At 35.8% G+C, this 14,800-nt stretch overlaps 1 protein-coding gene across 7 annotated transcripts in view; it reads right to left on the minus strand.

Annotated features, from left to right (window-relative positions):
- Positions 1–560: 560 nt before the first annotated feature.
- Positions 561–14,800, minus strand: part of LOC149781024 (partitioning defective 3 homolog) — a 146,875-nt gene continuing 132,635 nt past the window's right edge. For all 7 annotated transcript variants that reach the window (XM_089938157.1, XM_089938153.1, XM_089938156.1 and 4 more), the window contains 4 exons: positions 11,875–12,024; positions 9,787–10,096; positions 4,477–4,556; positions 561–2,205 (listed from right to left, as the gene is read on the minus strand). In XM_089938157.1, the coding sequence (XP_089794283.1) occupies positions 1,854–2,205; positions 4,477–4,556; positions 9,787–10,096; positions 11,875–12,024 (892 nt within the window). In that variant the 3' untranslated portion in view covers positions 561–1,853. The remainder of the gene's footprint in view (positions 2,206–4,476; positions 4,557–9,786; positions 10,097–11,874; positions 12,025–14,800) is intronic.

Consider the following 14,800-nt stretch of genomic DNA (forward strand, 5'->3'; position numbering starts at 1 on the left):
TATCAAGACTTGTATCATGATATATATCCAATCACATTTTGTATCAAGACTTGTATCATGACATATATCCAATCACATTTTGTATTAAGATCAATGTATGGTGATATATGTCTGATCACATTTTGTATCAAGACCTATGTATCATAATATATATTAATACAAATTTTGCATCAAGACCCATGTATCATGGTATATATTCAATCACTTTTTGTATCAAGATTGATGCATCATGATACATATCAAATCACATTTTGTATCAAGATTGATGTATCATGATACATATCCAATCACATTTTGTATCAAGAATGATGTATCATGATACATATCCAATCACATTTTGTATCAAGATCAATGTATCATTTTACATATATCCAGATACATACTTATCAAGACCTATAGATGATGATATGTATCATACTGCAAAATCAGTGGCCACCCACAACCCCCAGGTATGCACAGTAACAAATGTGGAAAACAAGTGGTCAATATGACAGATTAAATTTGATAAAACATGCCAACACTTTGCTATAAGCTTCACAACAGATGATGAACAAATATCAGAAATATGTACTCTGTAATTTCACAACACGTTTTAAAATATTACGCAAATACCTAGCTCTTCACAACATTGGTCAACAGCATTATAAGCGCAGGCTGAATTTATCATTATTAAAATTTCACAGATAAATCTATCGAATGCTCTGCATTACAATAAAGAAATTCTACACCAGTTTTCTTTCTTACCCTTCATCCTACTGACATAATGTATCCTGCCCTTTAATTTACGATGGAGTTGTAATAGCTGCATTCTGTGTAATTACACTTAACAATTGCACAATCGTATAATGGTCATATTCACGTATATGAATATTGTAAATTTACTATAATCAACATGTACATAGTACACAGGCATCTACATCACTGCTTATGAGTAAACAAATACTGATAAAAATGTGTGATTAAAATCATTGGATTAATATACACTCGTTTAATCCAATGAATACGAAACTAATCAATAACTAGTCAATCAACTATTGCAATTGTAATTAAAACAGATTTAGACGTGATTTGGCCTTATAATGTAACAAAATGCATATATATGGCTGCTCAATGGTTAGATACCTCCACATGGATATGTACATATAAAAATTCTTGTACATAAATTCCTATAACCATTCTTAAGGTTTGAAAATATTCGATGCGGCGAAAACATCATGTTCATGTCAAAAGTCAATAGCAGGTTCGAGAAGCTTTGATACATTGGAAGAATCACTGCAAAAATAGTTTGCATAACTGTTTGTTCCCTTTACACCAAATAATCTCAAAACATGCTAACTGTTTGTGGAGGACATCAAAATGTGGATGGTAAAATGTTTCTTGGAACCTGAATAATTTTTGTTCTCTGGCATACAGAATTGAAGATATATGATGCTGGAAGCATGATGAATGCATAATTCCTGAACACAAGTTTGGCCCCTTCCTGCTAAAGCTCTTCTTCCAGCTGTCTTTGATTTAAGTAAGTCAAACAAGGTGTCTTGTATAATACAGTGTCCATAATAAGATTTCTGTCCTGAATAGAAAATGTCTTGAATAACAAGGTTTCTCCTCAAGTTTTCCACAAGACCATTCATCGAAGTATGCACAAGAACATCTTTTTATCCTCCACCATCGTCAAAGTTTGCCCTCCTTTTCATATTTCAAATAACTCTGGACTTCATACCGATCCACAAGCAATATCACCATACTGGCCATTCCATGTCTGAAGCATGAAAACAACACCCCTACAAACTTGTTTTTTTCTCTTTCATCCCACTACAACATGCAATTCAATCCTTCACGAGCATTACCTCTTGTCATACTTTGGCTGAGTTTGGTTGGGTTAAGGTCTGAACTGTCCTTTTTCCTGCCATTGCAGAGTGAACAGGATCCCTATATGCCATATTTGGGTTACCATAGTAACCAACTGTGGGTGGCATATCAGTCCGTTTTGGCAAAACATTTCTTTGCAGTTCAGAATCTTCAGCATACCTCCACTGTTCAGCAGCAGAATTATGCCCCCTTGAAGGCGGTCTTTGTGAAAAATAATCAGGAGTCATTCTATTTTGTATGTCGCCATGGTGATGGTTACCATAGTTATTAATCTCATTGAAATCTTGATAATTTGCAAGGTTAGATTGTTCAGGGAATGCAAGACGACTGTTTGGCCTGAAAAAACATCAACATGAAAACCTGATAATTCTTCATTTTGTTCCCCATCCACAATTTTCACATGCAAGCTACAGACGTGTTTTTAACAGTGACAACCTGCCGATTGCTTAGATTCTGCACTTACCTAAGACTTTCAAAATTAATTAAATACGTGTTAATTGAACAATTATATAAATACTAATATAGTCAATGATGTTTATCAATTTTCAAACATTTCCAAACATTAACCCTGAAAGATCTTGAGAACAGATGTTAACTAACTACAAATAATCTACAGTTAGTCATACAACTAAAACTGCCATGTTAAAAGGATTCTTATCATTATAAATGTGATCCAAACTGTTAAAGACAGACTGCAAATGAATACTGCAATCAAAATATGATACAAGTGCTTCCATGATTGCAAACTTATGGATATATTGCTATCATTGTCATGTTGCTAGGAATTTCATTTAAAATTGCAAACTTATGGATATATTGCTATCATTGTCATGTTGCTAGGAATTTCATTTCAAATTGCAAACTTATGGATATATTGGTATCATTGTCATGTTGCTAGGAATTTCATTTCAAATTGCAAACTTATGGATATATTGCTATCATTGTCATGTTGCTAGGAATTTCATTTAAGGTAGTTATGGACCATCATCGGGATAAACGAAGAATTTAACTGAAAATATAAACACTTCCACGATTAAAAAATGGTCACTGTCAGTTCAGAATGATATGAAAAATATATGAATTTGGGACAAAGCCTAGTTATACTGAGATAGATGCCTATTTTCTTCCACTGAAGACCCTAGTTAGACCTCAGATGTTCCATTTATGACCCTAGTTAGACCTCTGATGTTCCCTTGATGACCCTATTTAAACCTCTGATGTTCCCTTGACCCTCGTTTGACCTCAGATGTTCCCTTGGAAACTCTAGTTAAACCTCTGATGTTCCCCTGAAGACCCTAGTTACTCCTCTGATGTTCCCTTGATGACCCTAGTTTGACCTCTGATATTCCCTTGGAAACTCTAGTTAAACCTCTGATGTTCCCCTGAAGACCCTAGTTACTCCTCTGATGTTCCCTTGAAAACTCTAGTTAGACCTCTGATGTTCCTTTGAAGACCCTAGTGAGACCTCTGATGTTCCCTTGAAAACTCTAGTTAAACCTCTGATGTTCCCTTGAAGACCCTAGTTAAATCTCTGATGTTCCCTTGAAGACCCTAGTTAGACCTCTGATGTTCCCTTGAAAACTCTAGTTAAATCTCTGATGTTCCCTTGAAAACTCTAGTTAAACCTCTGATGCTCCCTTGAAGACCCTAGTTAGACCTCTGATGGTCCCTTGAAGACCCTAGTTAAACCTCTGATGTTCCCCTGATGACCCTAGTTTGACCTCTGATGTTCTCCATAAGACCCTAGTTAAACCTCTGATGTTCCCCCTGAAAACTCTAGTTAAACCTCTGATGTTCCCCTAAAGACGCTAGTTAGACATTTGTTCTTCCCCTAAAGGTGCTAGTTAGACCTACAATGCCCCCTGGTAAATGTTATGTCCACGTTAACAGTTTGTAAAGTACACTTACACTTTAATTACCTCCAGTACAATTTAATAAAATGAAATCTATGGAGCTCCATGACCTGCTCTGTCTCTCTTAATTTAATATACTCCTTTTGGTGTTTTTTTCTTCTTTCAATTTCACATGACAACAGCAATCATCTCTTCAGAAAACACATTTAAATTAACACATTTTTCAAATAAATGTAATTGTTGTCCTTTGGCTCTCTCCAAAAATGTGAATATTCATTTATAACCATTTATGCTAATCCTTTTATGAAGATTATTGTCCCTTTTTGTCTTGAATATGCATCATTTTGTTAAATGCCATTATTAGAAAATTCTACAAGCAAAAGCTTGATCATGCAGAGGTTTTCCATGCAAAAAGTATGTGCAGCTTAAAGTGTCTGAGGAACTCCTGTAGTCCGGTTCTCTAACAAATTCCAGTGAACAGTGAATCTAATATGAAACCTGAATCCAAATCAAACACAGACAAACCAGTACAGGAGTTTACAACAGCAATGATATTTCCATAAATTTTGCTATTATTCCAAAACTCCATATTTTAAGGGTCATTTCCATACAAATGTATGGTCAAATCACAAGGGTTGGCAGGTAAATTTTTAAAATTTGTTAAAGCTTACAGTGTGGTATGAACCATAATGTCTTTGGAAATTTCAGATAAAATAAAATCAATAATGAATATTTTCAAACTTTCCATATCTACCTTTCAATTTGATTCCGGCTCTGTGGTCTTGACCTCTGACCAGCATATTCTCCTGAGTATATTGCACTTTGCCCAGACCTCTGTAAATATATATGGATATTTTTCATAAAAGCTTGAAACAAACTTATGACAAGAGTCCCTTTGAAGGAACAGACACTCTACTGGCAAAAATAATTACCAGGAATTCAAGATAAAACTATTATTCTTCAGCAATAAAAGGATTGTCAAATTAGCTACTGTGGTATAATTATGGATTTAAGCTTGACACCATTTTCAATTAATACACAGAAGACATCATTAGAAGTCTTTAAAAGTGAAAACCCCATGTCATAAAGATTACCCATTCAGGCAGGGTAAAGACAGTTGTGATAGCAGCTATATTCGATGCATGACTGGTACCCTTTTTATCCAAGACCAACTAGGTATCATAAAATGTCTACAGCAGAAAACCCCATCCATTTGGAGAGGGGTAAAATATGACTTTCCATTCACAAGTACCAATAATTAGATTTTCAAGATGGCTGCAGTGGTGGCCATATTGGATATCAGATCTATGCCACTTTCAATGAAACCAACACGACATCATAAAAAGGTTTTCTGGTGAAAACCTCAATATGACTTTCTGCTAAATTAGATTTGTAATAACAAGATTTTTAAGATGATTGCTATATATCCATTTTGTCCGTCCGATTGGCATAGTTCTTATTTATGACCAACTAAACATCATGACATGTACGTTAGTGAAAACTCATGGTGATTTGACCATCTAATCAGAAGTAGCAATAACAAGGTTTTCAAGATGTGGCAATATTAAGAATCAGATCGTCACTATTTTTATTCAGGACCAACATGACATTGTAAGAAGTCTTCTAGTGACAACCTCGTGTTAACATGTCTATTCATACAGCAGAGGTTGTTGACATTGTAAAAAGTCTTCTAGAGACAACCTCAAGTTAATAAGACTATTCATACAGCAGAGGTTGTTGACACTGTAAGAAGTCTTCTGGTGACAACCTCATGTTAATATGACTATTCATACAGCAGAGGTTGTTGACACTGTAAGAAGTCTTCTAGTGACATCCTTATGTTAATATGATTATTCATACAGCAGAGGTTGTGACAAACTTGACATTGTAAGTCTCCTAGTGAAAACCTCATGTTACTGACTATTCATGCAGCAGAGGTTGTTGACATCGTAAGAAGTCTTCTAGTGACAACCTTGTGTTAATAAGACTATTCATACAGCAGAGGTTGTGACAAACTTGACATTGTAAGAAGTCTAGTGAAAACCTCGTGTTAATAAGACTATTCATACAGCAGAGGTTGTGACAAACCTGACATTGTAAGAAGTCTTCTAGAGACAACTTTGTGTTAATATGTCTATTCATACATCAGAGGTTATTGACATTGTAAAAAGTCTTCTGTGACAACCTTGTGTTAATAAGACTATTCATACAGCAGAGGATGTTGACAATGTAAGAAGTCTTCTAGTGAAAACCTCATGTTAATAAGACTATTCATACAGCAGAGGTTGATGACATTGTAAGAAGTCTTCTAGTGACAACCTCATGTTAATATGACTATTCATACAGCAGAGGTTGTTGACATTGTAAGAAGTCTTCTAGTGAAAACCTCAAGTTAATATGACTATTCATATAGCAGAGGTTGTTGACATTGTAAGAAGTCTTCTAGTGAAAACCTCGTGTTAATAAGACTATTCATACAGAAGAGGTTGTGATAAGATTCTGATGACGAATATTGGGTGTCCAAGCAGTACCATTTTCAATTAGGACCAACTAGACTTAGGGATGAAAGTATGTTTAAAATATCTGGCAATCCTCCAAGTAGTTTAGGATGAGTAGTGATAACTAACTTGTGCTAATGGATAGATAGACAAAAAAGACCTGTGCTAATTGATAGATAGACAAAAGACTTGTGCTAATAATAATAATAATAATAATGAGGACTTTGTAAAGCGCCTAATCTTTAGAAGCTCTAAGCACTTTACAACATTAGACAACATCTGGAAGATAAAAAACATATAATGATATGATTACAAAAACAAACACCATGAAATTAGAAAACATTAAAAAAAAACATGCTGAGAATATTTAAGGTAGAAAACATTATTAGGTCTTTACGTTTGTTATTGCAGTCGAAATAAGTGAGTTTTGAGAGCCCTCTTGAATGTGATCACTGTGTCTTTGTGTCTAAGTTCAGTGGGCAATTCATTCCACGTTGCTAATGGACAGATAGACAAAAGAACTGTGCTAATGGATAGATAGACAAAAGACTTGTACTAATGGACAGATAGACAAAAGATGTTGGACACCATACCATCTCATAAGCTCTTCTGAGGTACCATTTTCATTTAGGACCACTAGACATAATATAAAGTCTTTTAGTGAAAATACTATGTTGATATGACCATCCATTCACAAACAGTAGCGATGACAAGATTTTCAGGCTAACTTGGTGGCCATATTGGACATCAGACTGGCACCATTTTCATTTAGGATCAACTAGACATCATACAATGTCTTTTAGTGAAAACCCCATGTTTGACCATCCATTCAGAAGGAATATCTATTGATAATTACAAAAAATTAAGCTGGTAAATGTGGTGTCAAGCAGCACTAGTTTTTCATCTAGGACCAACTAGACCTTGGGATGAAGGTGTCCATAAAGTTTTATTGCAATCCTCCAAATAGTGCAAGAGAAGTTGTTGTTGTTGTTGTTGTGGGGTTTAACGCCATTTTTCAGCACGATAGGCTATACATGGCGGCCAGTATTAATGGTGGAGGAAGAACCCGGAAAACCCCGGAAAGAACCACCGACCCATGAGAAGCTACTGGCAAGCTTTCTCACATGCCCACATTGGCTGAATCTTTGACTCAAACCGCCGCAGACAGAGGTGAGATGGCAGTGATCCGTAACGAAGAGCACTTTAGACCACTCGGCCACTCGGGGCCCCTGCAAGAGAAGTAGCAATAAACAAACTTAAGCCAAAGTATTCAAAGATGTCAGACAACAGACAACAGACCATCCCTTAAGCAATTCTGTCACACCAATTTCTTTTAAAACAGTAGAACCAATTATTTTTATTCTATTATATTTAACAAAAAACAAGAATTTCTTGATGGGATGCTTCAGCAATAAAAAGACTATCAAGATGGAGGCTGTGGTGACCATACTGGATATAAAATTGGCAACATTTTCATTCAGGATAACCTGATGTTAAAAAAAGTCTTCTGGTGAAAATCTTTTGTCAAATTTTCAAGATGGCCATTCTTGTGTGTGTGTAAGTGTGTGTGATTTGGATTTTGTAAGCACCATCAAAAATGAGTCAGTCATATCGTTACAATGTATGCAGTGTGGCAGTTTATAGTCACATCTAGCACTGAGGCATCATGCCACAGACATGTAGCATAATGTCCCACCCAGTTACATTATCATGACACTAGGCCAACCAGTCCTAACACTAACCTCTTAATACTGAGCACCTAGCCAGGCAGCTGCTAGTACCATTTTTATCAGTTTTGTTTGACTTGGCTGAGGTTAGAACCTGCGAATTCAGTGAATTCAGTCACGGACATTTTGGATTATAGTATTGTGACACATCAAAAGACTACATATCATCACATTCCAAGACATTGGCACATTAGCACATTCAAGACCACAGGCACATCAACACATTCAATATTGGAATTCAAATGGAACCTTGAACATTTGGACTAGTGATTTACCTTTTAGGACTATCTGGGATCTGATTCTCAATACTTCTTAAATTTTCACTTTGTATTGTACGGAAACAAATTATTTGTTTAATTTCACAAAACTTGTTGGTTTTCGCTCTTTTCTGTTACTTACTTAGACCATAGAGTTCAAACAGATGAAAGCCCCGTGTTCATATTATGACCAACTGTTCAGAAGAGGCCATACTGGATCACCTACAATGTTTGGATCAATGTGTGTGAAGTTTCATGTCAGTTCTCTGAGCTATTTAGGCCAGTAGTGAATGCCAACTTGTGGTAATGGCCTGAGACAATATGGACAGCAGAAAACAGGTCAGCAGAATGAACAGTACAGCTAACATTTGAAATACTGTTCATTACAATTCATGGGATACCCAATTTTGTGGATGTCTGCTTGAAAACTAAATGCTGCAAATCAGAAATTTTAGATCATTCCATCTTCGGTATAACTTGTTAGGCATGGGCTATCACACTGAGGTTGAGATTTTGAGAACAAGTTCAGCATGGGTTATTAAACTGAGATTCTGAGAATGAGTTATGGCATGGGTTATCAAACTGAGATTCTGAGAATGAGTTATGGCATGGGTTGTCAAACTTATATTCTGAGAATGAGTTATGGCATGGGTGTCAAACTTATATTCTGAGAATGAGTTATGGCATGGGTTGTCAAAGTGAAATTCTGAGAATGAGTTAAGGCATGGGATGTCAACGTGAGATTCTGAGAATGAGTTATGGCACGGGATGTCAACGTGAGATTCTGAGAATGAGTTATGGCAAGGGTTGTCAAAGTGAAATTCTGAGAATGAGTTAAGGCATGGATTGTCAAAGTGAGATTCTGAGACTGTTTTATGGCAATGGTTGTCAAATTATTCTGAGAATGTGTTAAGGCATGGGTGGTCAAACTGAGATTCTAAGAATGAGTTAAGGCATGGGTTGTCAAACAGATTCTGAGAATGAGTTAAGGCAAAGGTTGTCAAAGTGAGATTCTGAGAATGAGTTATGGCAAGGGTTGTCAAAGTTAGATTCTGAGAATGAGTTAAGGCATGGATTGTCAAAGTGAGATTCTGAGAATGTTTTATGGCAAGGGTTGTCAAAGTGAGGTTCTGAGAATGTGTTAAGGCATGGATTGTGAAACTGAGATTCTAAGAATGTGTTAAGGCATGGGTTGTCAAACTGAGATTCTGAGAATGAGTTACGGAAAGGGTTGTCAAAGTGAGATCAAAATTTAAAGTTCAATATTTTGACTCAGCTTGATGACTACAATGCCAAATGTCCATTATGACCAGAATTTACCTAATGAAAGCAGTCTAATGATTAATGGCTTACTTTAAAGAGTATAATGATTATTGATTAACTTTAAGATGTCAAAATGTACCTAATAGTTAACCGATACATGTTTTCTAATTGACACAAGGAATATTCTTCAAGGCTGAAAATCCACACACAATCATCCTGATTGACTCTTTATGTGTGTCTTAAAATAAGGTATGGAGAAAACTTTACACATTAAAAAAGAACCACAAGTTACACAACCTATCAACTTCTTTTTTCTCACCAGTGCTATTTCTTGATCCTGTAACATTTTCTCATAGAACTCCTCTTTTTCTTCATTTGGGTAAACCCCATGTCTCTCTTTGTGTCTCCGCTGATGTTCTATTCGCAACTGCTGGATCTTATCTCCCCGAAAATTCACAGGTTGTTCTGCCAGGGGTAACACTGGTCGGTCCTGGGGATAGCTGCTGTGTGAATCATAGCCAAGGTTATATGATGTAGGGAGTGGTACAGAGTGCTGTTGATACAGCTGTCTCTGATTTGGATACAGCGGCTGATCGAAAGATCCCTTGTATTGGTCCAGCCTGTTCATTCTGTTTATGAATAAATATAAAACAAAATAAATAACTCAGTTTTCTGGGCTTGTTTGCTGATAACAAGTATTTTATTTTGATAACAGGCAATGTATTAAAATGATAATGACTTGAAGAAGAAAACAAATATTGATTTCATGAAGAAATATTGTCTTTAAGAAAAAATACCGACTTCAAGAAGAAATAATGACTTCATGAAGAAATAAAGATAAATGCTGACTTGAAGAAATGTTGACTTCAAGGAAAAATACAAACTTCAAGAAAAAACAATGACTTCAAGAAGAAATAAGAAGAAATAAATAATGATTTCATGAAGATATATTGACTTCAAGCAGAAATACTGACTTCAAGAAGAAATATTCTTGATCAGTGCGACTTAAACACAAAATGTAGTTATATAAGTTATCATCCATAACATCAGTAGCACTGCTGTAAAATGCTTGCTTGGCACCTCTGTGGTACCAAGTTCAACCTTAGCTTTGGTACATGCTAAGTGTATTAAGACACCCACCCTTTGACAGTTATTTCCCTCCAGATTCTCTGGTCTCCTCAACAACAATGACCACCCTATGCCAAAAGTGGAGCTGGTGAAAGTATACTTTAACAAAATTTAAGAACTTTTTTCAGATTCAGTTAAAAGAATGTTCAGATTTGTTTGATTGTGTAACCAGATAAAAAGAGGAATATGATGTATCAGTTTGGAGTACAAGGTCATAAAACATGTTATAACCATAACCATGTCATAACCATATGCATGTCATAATCATAAACATGCAATAACGATAAATGTGTTATAAAAATTAACATGTCATAACCATGAACATGTAATAACCATAAGCATGTAATAACCATAAACAGGTCACAGCCATAAACATGTCATAACCAAAAACATGTCATAACCATATCGGTTTCAGCAATATGGAGCAAAAGGCACAGAAAATGTCATAAGGCCTCAATGACACACTCAAAGCTTTCTGAGCAAGAAGCTCAAGTTCAAGCATGAATTTTAAAAACTTTGACAGTTGATAACTTCAATTAAAAAAAGCTATCATCACCAAATTCTCCAACTATACACTTGAATTTGAATGATATTCACAGTATCCAATATCTAAATACTTAGTCTCACATGCCTAAATATTCACAGTATCTAGTGCCTAATTATTCACAGCATCCCTAAATATTAACAGTATCCCATACCTAAATATTCACAGTATCCCATACCTAAATATTGAGAATCAATTTAGGTACACGCTAAGTATCACATACAATTTTGCAATTTTGAGATTTTGAGAATGTGGGTCCAGTCAAGAAAATCTGTCACACTGTAGATTGGGCACTCCAATGACGCATGCAAAACAGAACAAGCAGATCATCCTCAAGAGCTCCTATAGGCAAGGATTTATGTGACAGGTTTATGTGACAGGATTAGATATATTTCTTTAAATAGCACTTAACATTATCTACTGGAGACAAGGTTTGGTTGGCTTGGGGCGCTAACTCACGTAACATTAAGTATGATCTATACCATATTCCTTGTCTTAACATTTAAAGATAATTTTTGATAACTGTCCCTTGATACAATGTTACTACATTTAACATGAAGAAATACCAAATACACATTTTGCACTTAGGTATGATTTCTCAGAGGAAAATGGTAAATAATAAAATAGGAAAACCAAGGCACATGTCTTTGAAGGTGGCCAGAAGTCATTATAAGAGTAACATAAGATTATGCAAGATTAGCAAACAATAGTAGAAATCAATCTATAGTTTCCAACCTTTGAGACTCAGCAGTCTGTGCTCTGTTTTCCTCCTCCCGGTGCTGCTGCCCAAGTTCTCTTCGCCGAGTTTCATCCTCCTCCACCTTGGTTACTGGTATCTCTCCTTTCGTCAAATGTTCATCTGGGGTCTTTCTACCCTTACCAAACCTAATTTGTAAATAGACAAAAATATTCTTTTTATTTGTCTCTTATCAGCAGGGTACAAAATATTTCACAGACAGCACACAATATCTACCTGTTATCTCCTATGATCAAAGGTATCTACATTCAGTAGCTCAATGCTTTTGTGCCAGACATGTAACCAAATGAGTGCAGGTAAAAATCCTACTATAAGAGCAGACATGTAACCAAACGAGTGCAGGTTCAAATCCTACCATAAGAGCAGATATGTAACCAAATGAGTGCAGGTACAAATCCTACCATAAGAGCAGACATGTAACCAAATGAGTACAGGTACAAATCCTACCATAACAGCAGACATGTAACCAATGAGTGCAGGTACAAATCCTACCATAAGAGCAGATATGTAACCAATTGAGTGCTGGTACAAATCCTACCATAAGAGCAGTCCAGGATTTCTACCATGGTGTGTTAATATTTAAGAGATATTACTCCAATTACCTCTGCACTACATAACCTTTATGTATTGATGCATCATGGGAAATCTCATTTGCAGCAGAATGGTAATGGAAGTGGACATGTGGGTTCCCAATGATGGTGATGCTGTTATGGCTCTACTGTCTTAAACTAAGTAATGGAAAAGAGTGAAAAGCAACAAGTTCTCTAAAATTCAAAATTTTATCCATTTCCCTCAAATAGAAAGTGAACAATTAAAACTTAAAGTATGGTAAACAAAATCCTCAATAGTCCTAAAAGTCCAATAATATTGAATATTCAAACTGAGTTTCAGTGGTAATCCAAATGAAGTTCAATCTACTGCTCTTATGTGCCAATAGTCTTGATGTATCACAATGATATAATCCAAAAAGTCTTTATATGAAGTCAAATTAGTTCCAATACAGCTACTAAATCCAAAAGTATGAGCACTTTGTAATTCCAATTAATTATTCAAATAGAATGATAAATCCTCTCAAATTAACAACTCCTCTGACACTGATGTTAATGCTAGGGGTACCTAATTTTCAGTCAATTATCCCTTACATAAAAAACACCAAGACAAAGTTTCATAACTAGGTTCAACTTAATCATTTTTAAATCACTTGAACAGTCCACAAGGTCAAGTACTTTAGCAGCAAGCCAATCAAAAATCAGGTCAGCTGGGTTTTATTAAAGGGAATCCTAGGACCCGAACTCATCTCATCAACATGTTTACTTTGATTAAAAGTATATCCCACTATACTGAAGCTATAATGTCTCGACTAACATCATGACCTCATTCCAAAGTACAAATCTACAATGTACAAAACTATTTAATGTTATTTACTAACAGAACCTTACAATCTGCAATCATGAAAATGAACACACAATATATATATATATATATATATATATATATATATATATATATATATAACAGTTGCTGTGACATAAAACAACAAACGACATCAAACTCTAACATCTTCTGAGATCCAGACATTCTATACCATGAGACAAGAGATGTGGATTATACAAGGATCATTTTGTATCTCTGAAAAAACAAGGGCCTGATCTGTTTTGCTGTTCTCTACATATTCTACCATGTAATCTGATTCAGTGGCATTTGATAAACTTTAGGTAGTCAGTGATCCATCTGTATGAATTCTTATTGCTGAATCAAAACTCTCATCTGAGTATGGACTAAAAGTCTCTTATGTAAATCTTCTCTTATTTGTTTGCCACTTCATTACATGTACCACTTTCCGCATGCCCCTTTGGAAATCACTCTAAAGAGGCCTGGTCCTCTAAAGAGGACCTATATACACTCTGAGTGTGTGTGTGATATGGATTTTTAACATAGCTTTATCTATTTTTTAGTCATATCAGTACGATGTCTGCATGTGGCAGTTTACAGAGACGTCTAGCTGGGTATCATGCCACGGACATGTAGCATCATATCCCGCCCAGTCACATTATTCTGACAGCAGGCCGACCAGTCCTAACACTAACCACTTAATGCTGAGCGCCAAGTGAGGCAGCTGCTGGTATAAGTCTTTTGTATGACATTCATCTAAGTGTCTGAACTACAGAAGTTTTCAAAAACTTGACATTTGATGTTTTTCCTCTAATAAATCTTTGCAGTACCACTTTGTAAAAGGCCGATTCATTTTAAAAAATTCCTCCCCTGAGAAAGTATTCAGTAACAGCTGATAATGGAATAAAGAGGAAAAGCAAATCATTTATAATTTTTTCCTAACAGAATGGAAATATTAATGGTCACCATTTCAAGAACTTGTGCACAATGAATGGGGCACACATAATCAAATTATACCATGACAGTATCTTCTTTTTCAATACAAATTTAAGCACACGAGGAAATGCAAGTTTAAACACTGTAAATACAATGCTGGTGGGGTCCCAAGTGGCCAAATGGTCTAGAGTGCTGACCATTACGGATCACTGCCATCTCACCTCTGTCTGCATGGGTTCGAGTCTCGAGCTCGGCTAATGTGGGTATGTGAGAAAGCTTACCAGTAGCTTCTCATGGGTCGGTGGTTCTTTCCGGGGTTTTCCCAGGCTCTTTCTCCACCATTTATACGGGCTGCCAAATATAGCCTATCTTGTGCTGAAAAATGGCATTCAACCCTATAACAGCAACAATAACAACAATGCTGGTGACCTTGATGTGAAAAAGTGATTACAACACTGGTACCCTTGATGTTAAACAGAGTAATTACTACACTGATTCCCTTGGCGTGGAAACAGAGTAATTACTACACTGATTCCCTTGGCGTGGAAACAGAGTAATTACTACACTGATTCCCTT

Source organism: Sinohyriopsis cumingii, chromosome 16 (genome assembly GCF_028554795.1).
Source record: "Sinohyriopsis cumingii isolate HCF-2022 chromosome 16, ASM2855479v2, whole genome shotgun sequence".
Classification (NCBI taxonomy): domain Eukaryota; kingdom Metazoa; phylum Mollusca; class Bivalvia; order Unionida; family Unionidae; genus Sinohyriopsis; species Sinohyriopsis cumingii.